The sequence below is a fragment of the Pezoporus flaviventris genome, unplaced genomic scaffold, assembly GCF_033815535.1.
Source record: "Pezoporus flaviventris isolate CSIRO_AGI_PZ_B2104156 unplaced genomic scaffold, CSIRO_AGI_Pfla_v1 ptg000007l, whole genome shotgun sequence".
NCBI lineage: Eukaryota > Metazoa > Chordata > Aves > Psittaciformes > Psittacidae > Pezoporus > Pezoporus flaviventris.
The window spans coordinates 42,931,395-42,948,499 of NW_026892555.1; the positions used below are offsets into that span (position 1 = coordinate 42,931,395).

General features: G+C 43.9%; 1 protein-coding gene and 1 non-coding gene across 3 annotated transcripts in view; one reads left to right on the forward strand and one right to left on the reverse strand.

Moving 5' to 3' along the window:
• Window positions 1-15,659, reverse strand: part of MAPRE2 (microtubule associated protein RP/EB family member 2) — a 102,986-nt gene extending 87,327 nt beyond the window's left edge. The window contains exon 1 of one of the 2 annotated variants that reach the window (XM_061448560.1): window positions 15,638-15,659. Coding sequence is in view for 1 of the 2 variants with exons in the window: in XM_061448558.1 (XP_061304542.1) it covers window positions 4,177-4,248 (72 nt within the window). In the remaining variant the exon portion in view is untranslated. Of the gene's footprint in view, window positions 1-4,176; window positions 4,275-15,637 lie in introns of those variants that run through there. The other variant, XM_061448558.1, reaches the window with a different exon arrangement.
• TRNAN-GUU (transfer RNA asparagine (anticodon GUU)) lies at window positions 8,717-8,790 on the forward strand. Its single transcript has one exon. It is a non-coding gene; the product is annotated as a tRNA-Asn (tRNA).
• Window positions 15,660-17,105: the final 1,446 nt, after the last annotated feature.

Sequence of the window (17,105 nt, forward strand, 5' to 3'; positions counted from 1 at the left end):
GCTCATAAAGCTCAAGCCAGCTCCAGGCTCCTCTGCAGCACTCTGCAAGCACACAGACCGATACCTACTCCCACCAAATACTTATGAACAGGCCCAGCACTACCTTCCAGGGCTGGCCTGGGCTCTCAGTGCTATAAGGGCAGAAGTACCATTCAGTTTAACCCCAGATATCTCTCTGAGCAAACCTTTTCCTGCAACGCCAAGTTTTAGAAATGAGTTATCAAATGTAAACAGGTCACCATGAAAATACATAAACATCATACTGCACAGCAGCGTGTATGCAGGAAATAACTCAGAGATTTGCACCAGCAAGCTTAGTGGATTTAAATGGCTGCTTTTGGGCCACTACATAACATACACATTTTATTTATGCCCTGCTGCGTATCACTGAATTAAATAAAATCTGGAATAAGATCTTCTCAGTCAAGGATGGAAGGCAGCACTATGCATTTCTTGCAGTAGCACAGGGCGAATGCTGTAACAAAGCGGCATCAGCTCCTCTGTGCCACATTGTTTTAATGGACAGAACTGTACCAGTAGCCACACATTCTTTTCAAAGGAAGACAAGAGATATCACTACCATTGGTCAGACAAACGTTTCTTGTTGGTCTGCTCCACAGTCATATAATAAGATCCCTGTCACTTGACAAGCCTATCATAGGATTTCTCTGTCTGGTTTTCTAACATGATCACATGTTGCCTGTAGTGCCTGCATCCCAGTGACAGATTATTGCTGCAACAGAGATGGTACATTATCCTAAAATCTTACACAGGATGCTAATCGCATCCTTTACCTGTTGTGGCCTTCAAGCATCTTAGAAACACACCTCAGAAAGGCTGTCTCAGGCCAAATGACATCTGACTGGCAGTTATATCCCCCCCGTTTGCTCTTTATAGCTCAGTTTTCATTACCTACTGCATCCTTTGCAGCTCCCTTTCCAGCTTGCACAAAACACCTGAATTTTGGGATTCTTCCTTGTGAGGGAAATTTTTGCCTATATGCATGACTGTCAGTGGACATAAACTGAGAAAAAATTAATCAAGCCTACAAGACTTATTGTTTAAACTCAGCAACTTTGCTTGATTTGACCTGAACTAGGACAACAGAAGCCAAACGACTCCTCTGCCCTGAGGAAAAACAGTATTTACAGAAATCTAGTCATGTTAAAGAAACTGCAGTGATCTTGTCATCTGTAAAAGCCTTCTGATTTCAGGATTCCACAAGCTAAATAAACAACAGCTGAACAGGAGAATCCATAGTGATGTGCTGATTAATAAAGCAATAAGGAACCCAGCTAAGCAGTGTCAGCTTGGGTCTTCTCAGGGACATGGGTAAAACTGACTTGGGCTGACCCAGGAAAGTAGAGAAAAATGCACTTCTGTCCTCAGCCAGCAGTCAGAAAACTCACTTTCTCAGTGGTAGTGGAAGAGATGATGGGAAAGAAGTAGAGACATGAAGACTGTACAGGGCCAGCGAGATTTAAATTCTGAGCCAAGACTCAGAAGCTGCTGTTCTGACAGGCCCTCTCTCCTTTCACTTTTCCTTCCCCATCCCCTGGAAACTTACCTCCTCCTCTTGGACCATCTCAGGCTACTCACTCCAGCCCCTTCTCCACAGCCACCCCAGCTCAACCTGAAAGCTGCCCCACATCCCTCCCCTAGCTCAGCTCTGAAGACGCTGGTGTTGCCATGCATGAATTAAGGAGGGAGGATCCAGAGCAAGACTTAATTTTAGCATCCACCCAAATAAGCTGAAGTTTTGTGCTTGAATCTGCTGGTAGCAAAAGTATTGGTATGCAACAGGACTAACTGAATACCACATTGTAGTAATCCCGCTGTCAGTGTCAGTCTTCATAAATCACCTCAAAGAAATCAGTTACCAAGAGATTGTCATTGGCCATCTGCCTCTTAATTACTCAGCTCCTCACCAAGAAGTTAACTTTGTGGGCTTTCTGCATTTGGTACATATGTGGCTCCAAAAATCAAATCAGGAGAGGAAGATGGCACCCTAAGGTTTGTTGTTTGACTACTTCAAAGTAGCCTTTTAAATATTTGTCTAAAATTGTCAAATGTAATAAGTAATTTGCCACAGGACAGTGAATGTCCCTTGACTCATTTGTGTTGACTAGCAGGTTAGTGTCAGAATTAAACTGGATAAGTATTTTATTCCATAAATATTGCTTTTCAAGTCAAACAACGGCAGAAGTCACTTTAATCCCTGCTTAGAGGGGTGACCAAATTTACAAACACATATTAAGCTATGCAGCAATGTCAAACTCCACATTACCCACTTGAAAAAGCTCAAGATTTCTCCCCGATTCAGAAAACCCATCCAAAAGTACCCAAGAGCAGAAACATCTAAGATCCTCTGCCAGTATTGACAGTATTTTCCTCTTCCTTCATCTCTCCCATTTACTGTACTAATACAACAAAAGAGAATACAAATATATTTCAATGTTTGGTCCACATCAGGCGCTTAAAACAAATGCAATACAATTAAAAATACCTATGAATGATCTAGCTGCAGCATGTCAACCTCCAGGAAGAATGGCAGCGGATAAAGCCAAGGGCACTCCCTGGCAGGAGACAGCTATGCTGTCAAACAAGACTCCTCTCACCACAATCCAGCACAGCCACAGTTTCCTACGTATCAGTAAAAGCACGTGGCAAAACCCAGAAATGACCATGCTGCTGAAGTTAAGCATCCCACAAGCTCAACATTGACAGCAAAAGCTCCAAATTAAAACCACAGCATTATCAAGGTGGAAAATGTGCCTAGTCAAATGCAAGATGTGTTTATTTTCTCATGTCTACCGATCACATTAAGTCAAAATGCTCTGACAGTCTCTCCAGCTTACATCATACACTTTTGCCCACAAGGCCATCACTCAGCTTTTTGCCAGCTACATTAATTTACAGTTTTGCTTACAGGTTGAAAAAGAGACCACACCAACACCACCAGCTTGGTGTTGTTTGTGGAAACCATTACTCTGGTTATTTTTGCAGCAAGTGGTAGTTATACAAGCATAGTCTGGAGAACAACTATTAGACTAGTGACCCTCAAATGCTTTCCATGTTTTGGGTGCAATGAGTAACTAAAATACTAGTGAATGAATAACAAAAATACTAGCCTTCTATATTGAAGGCTCACAAGAGAAAATGTATTACTCTGATCTAGTTACGTACAGGTACAGTAATTGGAAGAAAAATTAACTTTGAAGACACTTTTTTTCTGGTTGCTTATTAAGTTTTCAAAGAAGACTTTCTTCCATTTTCCCAAAGACCTGAAAGGAGCTCCTAAAAAGCGTCTTCAAGGTTCATTCCCCTCTCGCCAATTCCTTATTATTCTGCTTTATCATCACACTAGCAGTAAGTCAAGAGCTAGGTAACCAGTGTAATGAGATAAGTATTTTTTATGCTGACCAGCATTCTTGACACATCCATGCTACACACCCTACATTGCTGCAATCACCTTTTGATACAAAACCTTCGGCTTCAGTTGATGGTTATGAAAGGCTTCACTCAGTCATCTTGTAACTGATACAGACCTGTCTATAGAATTGTCGCTCCAATATGAGCACCAGAGTTCAATAGGAAACAAACTTTTATAACACAATCTCATCAAGGGACATCCACAATAACCCACAAGACCTCTGCTGGACAGAGTAACTTATAAACGGCCCTATGCATGTATACATAAGGGAACAGTGATACAGTACAAAACAAAAAAATTATGGCAGGATTCCTGGGTGTATCAAGAAGTCATGACTAAGTCACAGCAATTGTGCAACAAAGCATAGTATATCTTTTATTTTTATGCTTGAGCAATTAATATTGGTGTGACTTGCAAACAGCAGCACAATTACAACAGCCACTTTAACCTTAGTGTTGTGGACAGGTGGTACAAATTAGCCCTCAAAGTCATTAGTCTTGAAAGCTTGACCACACTTATGACAAATAACAACCTCTCCAAACTCTAATAGGTTTGAGGATGGTTTTTGTTAAGGTTGTTTTTTCTCCACTTCAGTTAACGTTACAGGAATACAAAACTACAGAAAGCAATGAATTCTATATGGCAGAGGAAATACAGACCTTTGAAATTACAGTCAGCTCTCTGTCACAGAAATACTATGTGTGAAAAAGAACTAAAGTAGTAAAGCAGACTCCATCACTTACCTTACCTTGCTGTTTCGAAGGCTCATTTGCAGAAACATCCCCACTATGGGAACTTTTATGAGACCTTGACATAGTAAGGCCTTTAAGATATTTTATCCTTTAAGATAAAATCCTGTTCAATAAAACTGCCAATTGTCATAGACTGGTAGAAAAGAGCTTTCCCCTAGAAAACTTCCTTTTATAAACCTCACATGGGTGTGGCTAAATGCCTAGCTCCACCCTTCATCCCATTTAGAAACCCTGAGAGCCTATAAAAAGCTTCTCTGGATCAAGGCAATAATTTTGTCAACTTGTCATGTGCTCTGTTTAAAGAAGCCAGATAGCTAGTTGATAGTTTCACAAGTTAATGGGGAAACATGGATAAGTAAAGGTAAAGATGCTCTCACCTTTGCAGTTCCTGCAACATGCTCTATGGACATTTAGTGGATGAGCTTGCTTGGTTGGTTGCTTTTTAACAACACTGCTGTAACAACCTGAGGGAAGTCTAAAAGCCTTTAGTGATAATTTGGATTAGAGATGCATTATATTGAAAGCAAACATATCTGTGTACTTGCAGTAATTGCTACTTGTGTCACCTCTTAATGAGCCTCCACCACCAGTGAAGGCTTCTGTTTCCGTCACTTATATCATCAAAATGATGCAAGATCAAAGCCCTTTGCATGTTACATTAAATCACGCACAAAGTCATAGAATGGTTTGGATTGGAAAAGACCTCAAAGATCATCTAGTTCTATCCCCCCCCGTCACAAGCAGGGACACCTTCCACTAGACCAGGTTGCTCAAAGCCCTGTCCAGCCTGGATTTGAACATTGTCAGGGATGGGACAGCCATAACTTCTCTGGATAATCTGTTCCAGTGTCTCACCACACTCACAATAAAGAATTTCTTCCTGATGTCTAATCTAACTCTACCCTTTTTCAGTTTAAATCCACTCCCCCTTGTCCTGTCACTACATGCCCTTGTAAAAAGTCCCCATCCATCTTTTTTGTAGGCTATCTTTAGGCGCTGGAAGCTGCTCTAAAGTTTCCATGCAGCTTCTCTTCTCCAGGCTGAACCACCCCAACTCTCTCAGCCTGTCTTCACAGGAGAGATGCTCCAGCCCTCTGTATGCCTTCATGGCCCTTCTCTGGACTCACTCCAACAGGTCCACAGGTAGATGATGTCAGTTGCTCTTCCCTTATCCATCAATGCTGTAACCCCATCATAGAACGCCACCAAACTTGTCAGGTGTGATTTGTCCTTAGTGAAGCCATGCTGACCACTACCAATCACCTCCTTATTTTCCATGTGCCACAGTCTCCAGGAGGAGCTCCTCCCTGATCCTGCCAAGCACCAAGGTCAGTCTGATTGGCCTGTCGTTCCCCAGGTCTTCTGAGTTTTCTTTTTTAAAGGTAGAGGTTATGTTTCCCCTTTTCCAGCCAGTGGGAATTTCATTGGGCTGCCATGACTTCTCAAACATGATGGGTAGTGCCTTAGCCATTTCAACCACCAGTTGCCTCAGGACCCGCAGATGCATTTCATCAGGTCCCATGAACTCATGCATCTTCAGGTTCCTTAGATGGCCTTGAAGCTCATCTCCTACAGAGGGCGATTCTTCATTCTCCCAGTCCATGCCTTTGCTTTCTGTGACATGGGTTGTGTGGCTGGAGCACTTGCCAGTGAACACTGAGACAAAAATGTCGGCCTTCTCCATGTTCTGGGTAACCAGATCTCCCATTTCCTTCCAGAGAGAGAGCACATTTTACCTAGTCTTCCTTTTATCACTGACATACCTATAGAAGCTATTCTTGTTGCCCTTGACATCCCTGGCCAGATTTAATTCTCTCAGGGTTTTTCTAACCTCATCTCTGTGCTTGAATGCCTTCACTGTGGAGGGACCACCACCAATAAAAACTAGAATCTGTTCTTTTGTCCTCTAACTACTGTACATCTTAAACAAACAAACAAAAACTCCACAAACCAAAACCCCCTCAACTTTATTTTTTTCTAAAGACCTAATTAAAAAGGATGGGGAGATGCACTAGGATGTTGCCATTAAGGCAATATTGCCTGCAGAGCTATGTATTCCCTTGGTGTGTAATACAAACACATCTAGATGTCCTCACTCAGGTTTTTGTACCATCCCAACTGATAGGTTTTGTATTTAAGAATACAAGTATAAAGAACTGTAAGCATAATGCTTAAAGGTTTTTTTTCCACTGAATAGTTGAGGTTACCCTGGCACTCCTGCAGGAACTTGGGTGTGAAATCAGATTTCTTGAGGTGTTTGGCAGAAGCTCAACTATGCTTCTGTCATCTGGGTTTGCTTTCAAGGGAGTGATTAGGAAATTATGTTCTTGTTAACAAGATCTGTGCAAGTAATGGCTATTATGCCCAACATTTCCTGTATTTAAGTTGAAGTGATTGTTTCATCTTGATATGAAGAGTTGAGGTATTTTCTTGAGAATTAGTACTTTGGGCCAAATTATAATTTTAAAAGCATCACTAGAAGAACATTCATACCCTTGCACAGTACCAGGACATTTCTGTCCGGAAATACTGACTGCTCTTTAAAATATATGTATCTGTATGGAACTTTACTATAAATTAGAATATAAACTTTATATTGCCTGTGCTCTTTTCCCACCTCCCAGAGTGTCAGATGGAGGAAAAAAGCTTCCTTCGTCGTAACAAGCAATTTTGCTTAATAAACTCCAGCATTCACTTTTCATTGCTTCTATACTTCTGCAGGCAAGATAAAACATCTTTATTTTAAAATCCATATTTAAAGGACAGATACCCATGTCCCTGTCACATGCACTACTTTATGCGACTGCAAAAATTCTGCAGTGCTCTCCAAAGGGCAATAAAACCGTTTCGCCCTTTAAAGAAAGTCCAATGATTCTGGGAAAACGACAACATCTTGGTGGGTTTACAAATAAAACATAGTGTGCAAGAGTAAAGAAAGCAGTGCTATTTAAATGTGGAGCTGGGAGAAATAGAGATGAGCTCGTTTTCTTTCCTACCACCTTCCAGAGGAGCATATCATGGGCAGGCTTCCTCTCTACCTGCTTCAGTGACAGCTGACACAACAGGTCAGCTCTAAAATCCTGGCTGAGTTCTCACTTCTTTTGCATTGATGTGAGTGAAATGAGGGGGAATATCACAGGAGATAGGCAAGACCAGAAATCAGGATATGAGTACTAACATGTTGGGCTCAGTGCAGCCAGCACCGTCCTAATGCACTTCCCAGGCTGGGTCTTGAAACCGTGCTCTGTTTAGAAATACAGGACTGGGAAGATACCAGAGATGATGCTTTAGCTTTTAAAGGATCTGCTGTTTTAGCTGGTAGTAGCTATACCCCAATACTAAAACATGAAATAGTGAAACTGAGTATGGTCCCATCTGTAGCTGCTAGCAAAGACAATCAAGAGAGAAAATGCTCAGTGCCTGGGATTCACTCCTAACAAACCCCACACATGGAAAGAAAATAAATAACTTATTTTCTGTCACCAGCACTTCTTACAGCTATGAAGGGATACTCTCACTGCCTGCCAGAACTGCTTTATCACTGTTAGACTGGCAAACGCAGCATTATGCATGTAAAAACCATCACGCCTTTTACCATCATGACCAGGAGAAATTGCTAAAGCTTAGTTGATCAGATCATATTTTAGCAGCTGAAACTAAGAGAGGTGAGTATACAGCTGCAAGTAAGGGGCTAGCAGGTTAGTCCTTACTGAGGAGGCACTTCAGTCATACCCATCTCTATTGATGCCATCTTGCTTTTGCCAGCTGCTACCATGCAAAGGCAAACCTAAAAACACATTTCTTTCCTGAGCAAGGATGATTGCAAGAACTCCTCTAAATGTGCCCGTACTCAGCAAGGCATCAGTGTTTAAAGTATGGAATTAATCTGTCTGCTGACACTTCACATTCAACGGAAAATTTAGACTGAGTTTTAGTCCCATTTTGTTCCACAGTCTCCTGGATTGAAAGCTAGTGCTTTGATTAAGCAGCAGGTTCAACCCCTGAATGCAGAGACTGCTTCTCACTCTGTGTGGTGAGGCACAGCATTTTCTGGCTCTGCTGCATGGCTGGGATCAGGCTAACCTGAAAACCTGTGCCGTGCCCCTTTCCCGGTGCCCTGCCTTTCCTCCTGAACCCCTGAACGGCCAGGCTGGAACACACGTGTTCCTTGTCACACAGCACCCAGGACCCTGCCAGGCTGGAACACGCAGGTTGCTTGTCACACAGCACCCAGGCCCCTGCCAGGCTGGAACACGCAGGTTCCTTGTCACACAGCACCCAGGCCCCTGCCAGGCTGGAACACACGTGTTCCTTGTCACACAGCACCCAGGACCCTGCCAGGCTGGAACACACAGGTTCCTTGTCACACAGCACCCAGGCCCCTGCCAGGCTGGAACACACAGGTTCCTTGTCACACAGCACCCAGGACCCTGCCGGGGGAGGGAGGATGGTGCAGTCAGTGTTACAGCATCACGGCCAGTCATGAGCAGGATCTCACGTCACAACGGCACACAGCATCACGAAAGGGGCAGTCTCTGTGGCGCAATCGGTTAGCGCGTTCGGCTGTTAACCGAAAGGTTGGTGGTTCGAGCCCACCCAGGGACGAGCTCTTCTTTCTGTCGGGAGACGAGGTTGGAACTGCTTGACCTTGCAAGGTCCTTTGCAACTATAATGCTACAAACAGGACACCAACCAGTCCCGCTAGAGAAAGGCAGAGAAAGAAAAACCCACCAGGTTACTGCTCATTTTGCAGTGAAATGAGGATGCAGCTAAGGGGAAAATACACCCACAAAACAATGCAGACAAAAAAGGATTTTATGAGAAAGAAGAGGGTAACGCCAGAGAAGCAGCCAAAGCAGCAGCAGTGAATGGGTGCAGGGTTCTTTTCCAGGCACAAAACCAAGAGCCCTGAAGTGGCTGAAAGCCCAGACCTTTTGTTTTCCTAACAAGAGTTTTTTGTCATCATCTGGAATTATTTAATGTGTGCTGCAAAAGCTTTCGAAGAGACAGCCAAACTAGAGCTGCTGTTTAAAACTTCAGCAACTGCACTCTTCCTCTGACATTCCCTGGACCGTTTTCAGCTGCACACTGCATCCCTCACTTCCTCTACAGAAATGTATATTCCTAGCAAATTTTCTTTGGCTCGTTAATGAGGCATAAAGACATTCATAACCAATTGCTGATGTTTCGTCTCTTGTACCTCTAAATTTCCTAAGGGTTTTCTTTTTTTTCTTTTTTTTTTTTTTCTTTCCAAGTAATTCATAGAATCACAGAATGGTTTGGGTTGGAAGGAACCTTAAAGCTTATCTAGTTTCAGGCCACTGCCATGGGCAGGGACACCTTGCACTAGACCAGGTTGCTAATTCCCTGTCCAACCTGGCCTGGAACACTTCCAGGGATGGGGCAGCCACAGCTTCTCTGGGCAACCTGAGCCAGTGTCTCACCACCCTTACAGGGAAGAATTTTTTCCTAATGTCTAATCTAAATCTCCCCTCTTTCAGTTTAAAGACATTATCCCCAGTCTTGTTGACACCAAAGCTCATGAGACAGTTAAAGGGTTAATGGAGTTGAAAGAAGATGAATAGGACTGACTTATAAAAAGTTAATGCAATAAATAAATGCTGCAAACTTGAGCTGCAAGAAAAAAAGATGTAAAAGTTAATAGAAACAAAAATAAATTAAGAGCTTTATGGTTTAGCCTGCATGCATCAAACTAACTTTGTGTCAGGGTTTTCAATATCTATTTGTTTGGCAATAACTAAATTATTTAGCTTTACAGCAGACCTGCAGACTAACCTGTTGAAGTGTAACAGAGCGGCACGAGTAGGATGTCCTACCACGGCCACTAACCACTCCAGGGAAACCCCAAAGCACATGATGCTGAATGGAGCATTGAATGCCATGGTAAGTATTTGGTTTGTTGGTGCAGTCTAGGCAATAATCCTGATATGACAAGAGGTCTCTGCTGTCTCTGCGATTAGCTTAATTACAAACAGAAGTCACCTGTTCTCCTTTTGTGTGTATAGGTCTATTAATACTAACAATGTGCTCATGCCATCTGCCAGTGAGCTACTTCCAATTTTACAAAGCAAAGCAGACAATATTTGCAGGTGTTGGCAAACGTATTTATTTGGCCATTAAATCTGTAAGACCTAAACAGTGCCAAAAAAAATATTTGCATTTGCAGGTACTCCTGCAAGCCAGTGTCATCTGAACTAACATCGGGAACTCAAGACTGATGGAAATCAAGAGAGGTATTCATCTATTGCTTCAGTTTTGCCTCTTAGTCTGAGTCTTGGATTCAGAACCTCAGGCTTGTCGAGGGATGCCGTATTCCCAGCGAGATGAGTCATGAGATCCAAGGTTAGTTTCAAGTGCCATATTGCCACGAAGATTCAAGAATGTGTTTACTCACAGCGTTTCTACTGAGTCTGAATATTGTAAAGCCAAATAAAACATGTTGTTTTACTTTGATAAAAGTTGAGACGCTTCACTTGCGGTGTGATTCAAACTGTCTGAAGAGATTGTTACTACTATATATTCATCACAGTATTAATTGAGACATAAAATGGTTACCAGATCAAAGCCTGTTTCATTAAAATTCCTCTGGAAGGAGTAGCCTGAGAAGATATTTGGCCATTTCACATAAGATGTTGCACAATCAAACCATGCGGTGAAATGAAAGACAGATTTTTCCCTGCTGACTTGAGCAAACAACTTAGGTGACTGAAGGTTATAGCTGCTAGACCTGTGCGCTACATTTTTCTTCCCTACTCACCTGTCAGATCTATGCAGGATTTATATTTCCTGGGAACTTGTTATTTTTATGTGGTTTGGCATTGGTAATTAGATCAACCTGAAAGCCTGTCATTTATGTGTCCGGTACATTATCCAGTGTCAGGACCCTACTAAATTTATCCCTTGAGGAAAAAGTGTAAAAGTCGTAAATGTACTCAATGTCTGAAATAGCCTTGCTGAAGAAATGTTAATGGATTGTGTGTAGAAGGTGGAAAAGTAATATGGTGAGCCAGTCTCAGAAGATATGAGGTTAAAGATTAGGCTCCTGTAAAGTATTAGAACCGTTCGTAAACTTTAAATAGGGCAAATTTGAAATCTTGGGTCTTTCAAGATTCAATGGAATGAAGCTGCAAGGATGTGAAACCTGAGCACAAGATGCAGGAGTTTCTGGGCCTGTGAGGTGGTGTTCAGCCAAGATCATCAAGGCTCTCCCCACAAACTTCATCTTCTCTACCACCCCTTCTTCCCTTATTCCTCCTCGTCCTCTTCATCATCATCAGGTGTCTTTGCTAGACCTCTGTGAAGAACTTTCCCCTGTTTAGGGCAACAGTTGCCAATCAGATTTGAGCATGCTTGCCTCTCCTGAAGCTTTTGCCATAGGGACTCTGTTAGGCAGGGGGCTGATTTCCTTCAGCCTTTTTAAAACACACTTTTTGATGTGGACATAATAAAAATAGCACAGGGCAGCCCTGGTGCTGGCTGCTGACACTGGGCAGTGCTCCCAGAACAGGCCTGAACATTAATCCTGTCTGTCCTACAACTACATGCCAAGGCTACACTGCAGCTCACGGGGGACAAATGCAACCTGAAACTGTTCTGAGATCCAGGCAGACAATACCGTGATAAATGCTTGCCCTGACAGCTTTCCTAGAGCACTCTTATTTTCGGGATCCTTTCCCTGTAGGTCAGGTTTTGCATTCTCCTGCCCTTTCCTGAGCCGTGCTGCCAGCCCCCTTTCCTCTCACTTGACTTTCCCAAATGCAGCAGGGGAGTCACTGCTCCTTCCTTACAGTCCATGAAGTGTCTTCACACCCCTTGAAAACAGCATCTTGTTTGAGGCTCTTTTCCCACCCACCTTTCCTGCAGACAGGCTAAACCCCATGGCTTCTCTCGATGCCCTTAGAGCATTTCTGTCAGGGTTCAGTTTCTAAGTTCACTGCTCCTAAAGACCAGCATCATTGAGAATGTTGGCAGGGAGCATCTGCAGCTACCCTATGACAAAAAGCCATACATGGATTTCCCTAAATCACTGCACCTTTTCCTCACTGAGAAATCAAGCCCCACTGAAGCTGCAAGCATTTTACGCTGGCAGTTGTAGCTATCCTCAAAGGAGCTAATCCAAAACAATGACTTTAATATACATACACAAGTAGATAGATATAAGTACATAATAAAAGGTGCTGAAAGGCTCAGGATCTCATGTAAGCCTCACCCAACAACAACAAGTATGCCATCATGCAATGGGTGGTTTATGGGTCCCCAGTGACTCAGAGCAGTGCCATCAACATGATCCCCACTGGGGCTTTCTGCATCAGCTCTGGTTCTCCCGCCCGTATCTCAGGCGCACACCAGTCCAGCCCAACTTTGCTGAGACAACAGCTTACAGATCTGAACATGATATTGTATCACTCTCCAGAGGTGCCTGAGGGGAAAATGCATTCCACTCACCTAATTGTGTTAGTCTAATGTTTCTCCCTCTTCTGGAATTAAGCTGGTTTTGAAAAACTTGACTATTGCGCTTTCAGTGTTGCAAGGCACTGGAGAAGAAGAACCAGGATAAAAGCTGGTTTAAAGTAAATTTGAATTATGTGTTTTAGCAAAAGGTTTAATTTTGAAGGCACCCCCCCCCCCCCCAATTTTCTTTTTCAAAGATTAACCAAGGATGAAATCTTTTCTATATTTATTATATTTTATGTTTATTTATTCTTTTATATATTTATATTTATATCTATCCCTTTGGGAGTGTGTGTGGGAGGTTGGGTGGAGGGGGAGTGCCATTTTTGTTTGCTCTAACTCCTCCAAATAGTTCACTGGCATTTGGAGGAATGGTCAAAAATAACAAAATAAAATGCCAACTATCCGTAAGAGCCAATGATAAATTGTTGAGAGCACTTGGACTGGTAAAAGCTGAAGGAAACCTTATTTGAGGGTTGTTGGTTTTTTTTTGTTGTGAAACAAGGGCCTTAGATTTAGAATATCAGACTAAAACTAAGTCAGGCCACTACAACTGAAATCATAGAGCTGAAATAACTATTCCAACCCCAGACAACAGTCAGCACCGTCAAAGCCTTGGTTACTTCCAAGTACTTTAGACAGGCTCCATGTCCTCAGTAGGCTGTCCTTGTTGTCCTCAGCAGGCTGTCCTTGTTGCCCTTGTGGACAGGAATCTTCTCCTGCCTGAGGAGCACAAGTGATGGCACAAGGTGCTTCTCAGAAGAAGAGGCACGCTAAGAAAGACTTAACTTTGAAGAACAGGTACCTGGTAAACGGCCAATTGCCACAAGGGTTACATAAGCAGAAGACACCCCAAATGACCGAACCATGATCAACACGAGGCATTCTGATACAGTCTGATAGCAAAATAATCCGTATTTTCCCATCTCTGAAACAGCTCCAAAAAGTGTAGGTATCTCATAAACACCACCAAGCCCACATGACGTTAACTGCCCCATATGCTGCTGTCCCCAACTCCCTCCTCTTTACTAAGCTTTTCTCCTTATGGAGCTGAAGTAGCTTATGAATTCTGTAGGCTGAATTTGAGGTAGACTGAAGAAAACCACACTTGCTCCCCGAAAAAGTCAGATTTATTAACTTCTAGTCATTTCTGAAGCCCTTGGTTGTATTTAAATAGATTATATAGCATCTCAGTCAGCTTTCTCTGCTAGGAACACTGTGAAACTTCATTATTGCAGCATCATCATAAATCTGGAGTGTTTTAGATAGATAGCTTCCTGTAACTCAAACACTGCACCCACAGGATACAGCAGTAGGTGATTTAAGGAGTCCTAACCCTTCTGTCCTCCACTTTGGGGATGATTTTCACTGGGGCTTTACTAACAAGCAGCCACGGAATCTCAGTAGTGGTTGCGGACACCCTCTGTGTGAGACAAAGACATTTTGTGTTCTTTGTGTCTTCTCACTTGTTGGGTGAATGCCTGCCCCACACATCCAGTTGTTTGAGTCAGGACATAAACAAGGATTGAAGCACAAGTCCCTCTATCTCAGGGAAGAGAGACAGAGAGATCGCGTGTACACGTTTGGAGAGCATTCGGTCCATGACCTGGACATCCTGACGTGACAGTGAGTACAGTTGCTCATACAGCTGTTGTATAATAAATATATCAACATGCCCTGGAGATACTACCTCTGAATACTCACCTCTTCACTGAAGCAATCAGAACACTGACTAAAAGATTTACCCAGTAATAGTGTTCCTGTAGTTTTTATACAGTTCATTTGACTTCAAAAGACTATCTTTTAGAAGAGCAAGTGCATCTTACAAAATAACCTTTAAGCTTTGTGATGGTTTGTTTGAAATACTGTTCTGCTATTCCATTTCTAAAATGTCATCCCAGTCTCTGCCCTTATCTTAAAACATTGCAAAATTGCTACACTATTTCTTGTATAAAGTTTTCACCTTCTTTACCACTTTAGATTTCTTGCTATGTTAAGTAATGAGCTTTAATTATTAGCCTCAATTCATTTGCTACACAGTTTGAGGCCACAGATGAAAAGCAAATACCCCTTTGGGAAGCAAGCAAAGTACAAAAAGGACTATAACTCACCGTAGAAAGCACCAGAGGGTTGTTTGTTTGAATTATCAGAAGTAGCCGTTTAGAATGAAAAACTGATGGCATTTCCCCCTCCCTCAACCTCACATGTGCCACTACTGCACAGGGAGCTTGCAGCTTCAGGTAGTGTCAATATCTGCCTGTGGTGCCGCTTCTTTTCACGCTTGGTCAGTGAATGCAGCATGCTGATTCATCAGGCTTTTGGGTGCATTCTCTGGAATGGGATTTATTCATCACAGAGCTTCCCTACCACACAGCATGACAGAGGAAAGCTTCTTTCAAGCCTCTGTTACCAGAAGCTCACAACTAAGCAGCAACATCCAGACTGGTTATATACAGAAGGATTTTGAATCCATGCGGTAGTAAAGTGCCTTCCTGCCTTTGACACAACACATTGCACAACCACCCAACAACTCTGCTGTTTCTCAACTACTCACACCAAAAACAAACACATAAACATGCTTCTTAGTTCTTAAACCCCTTAAGTACTAACAACTCCCTAGCAATGCTGCTCATCGTGGTACCCGTGGGATTTTTCCTGCCTTCATTCCCACAGGATAGCAGACTCTGGAAGAGTCAAGAGATTTCTTTTAAGCACTGTCACAGCGCTACAAATTTCACTTCCTTTATTTTACCGCTTCGATCCAGTGCTTTCTACAGAGCCGTCCGTCTGCAACCCCCCCCGCACTGAGGTGCGTACCAGTGAGAGCATCACTGCGCGGGGGGACGGGACGGGGGCTACGCGGGGCGCCGGCATCCGCCGGCGCCCCGCGTAGCCCCCGTCCCGTCCCCCCTGAGGAGCACAATGGGACCCAGTGATGGGGTGTCCCCCCCTTGTGAAGCCACCCAGTGCCACAACTCACCTGCTCCGCTCCCCGCAGCCACCGCTTTTCCTTTCTCCCGCCCGCCCCGCTGACAGCCCGGCTTTGTCCGCCCTCCCCGCTCCGCTCCGCTCCGCTCCGCCCCGAGCGGGAGGTGCCACGGGGGCCGCTCCGGGCACGGCTCGGCACCAGGTCCCCGACACCAGCGGCTTTCCCTGTCCCGGTGGCTTTTGGCACAACGCGTACTGCCAGTGCAGCCACATACGCCTGCTTGCAGTTGTTGCCGTTGTAGTTTTATTGTTGTTATTTTATTATTATATTATTTATTCTTTTTATTTTTTTTCAGTTTCCTTTCATTTTGTTTTTCCCTTTCTTTTCTCCCTTCACTTTTACCTCTTTCCCCCCATTCTTTTCTCCCTTCTCCTCCTTCTTCTCCCTTTCCCTCTCTCTTTACCTCCTTCTCCCTCTTCTCCCTGGGGGGCTGGGAAGCAACTCCAGTATCGATCCTTTTAGCCAGGCTATTCCTCTCTAAATTACCCCACCTCAGTCCACCTGAGGGGCACAAACCAAGATCCTGTTCTGCAGAAAAAGATGCTGATTTCCACAGGCCCTCAGAAATGAGCCCCATTCCCCCCCCACCCCCGCATCAAAACCATCCCAAGAACCACCCCCCCCCCAGCACCAGAACCATCCCACCTGCTCCCGAGCACTGAGCTAGCCGAAGAAGCTGTCAGGGCCCTATCTTTAGTTCTTTGCTCCACAGATGGACTGTTAGTCAAGTCCTGCCCACGTGGAGTCTAGTGGTTTGTGTTTTCAAGTTCTGTGCCATGTAGCTGTGCGTGCTGGGGGGAGGTGATCTCTGTGTAGGATGGTTTTTTTCCTATTTTTGTAATGGCAGCTATGAACTAGGGCTGGGAGGAGAAGACAGTGCAGAGCCTTCCCTCCCTTCTAATGCAACCTGGTATTTCCCCTGGGCGTTATGTTAGGGCACATTTAAATGAAGGTAAAATTAAAAACAGGGTGGAAAAGCCCCAAAACTATGAATAAATAACTTGAATTTGCTGTAACCCTGTTATTTTAAAGATGGGAAACCATTAGGCGTGTTACAGGAAATAGCGCTGTTCCCTTCTAAGTAGCTCCCTGTGAATGAGCCGGGCAGAGTCTCAGCTTCTTCTCCAGTGTTTATGGGACGTCTCCTGCTGCATAGATGATCTGATTAACTGATGGAGAGTGCAGCCTGGAAATGGCAGTGGGGGATACCCACGGGGTCTTCAACCCTTCCCATTGCTAGGAAGAGAGACAACCCCCTGCCTTGGGAGCAGGTTCAGGCTGAAGCTGAGGGGCGGAGTGGTTCACCATCACTAAGTGGGCTGTGGCCAGCTGCTCTGCAGCGTGTGGAGCAGGGCTCACGGCAATTGAATGTTTGATGGTGGAAGAGGCATGACAGTGCCATGCCTCTGGCACCAATCTGCAGCACCACTGGGATGGTGCTAAAACTGGGAAACCCTGG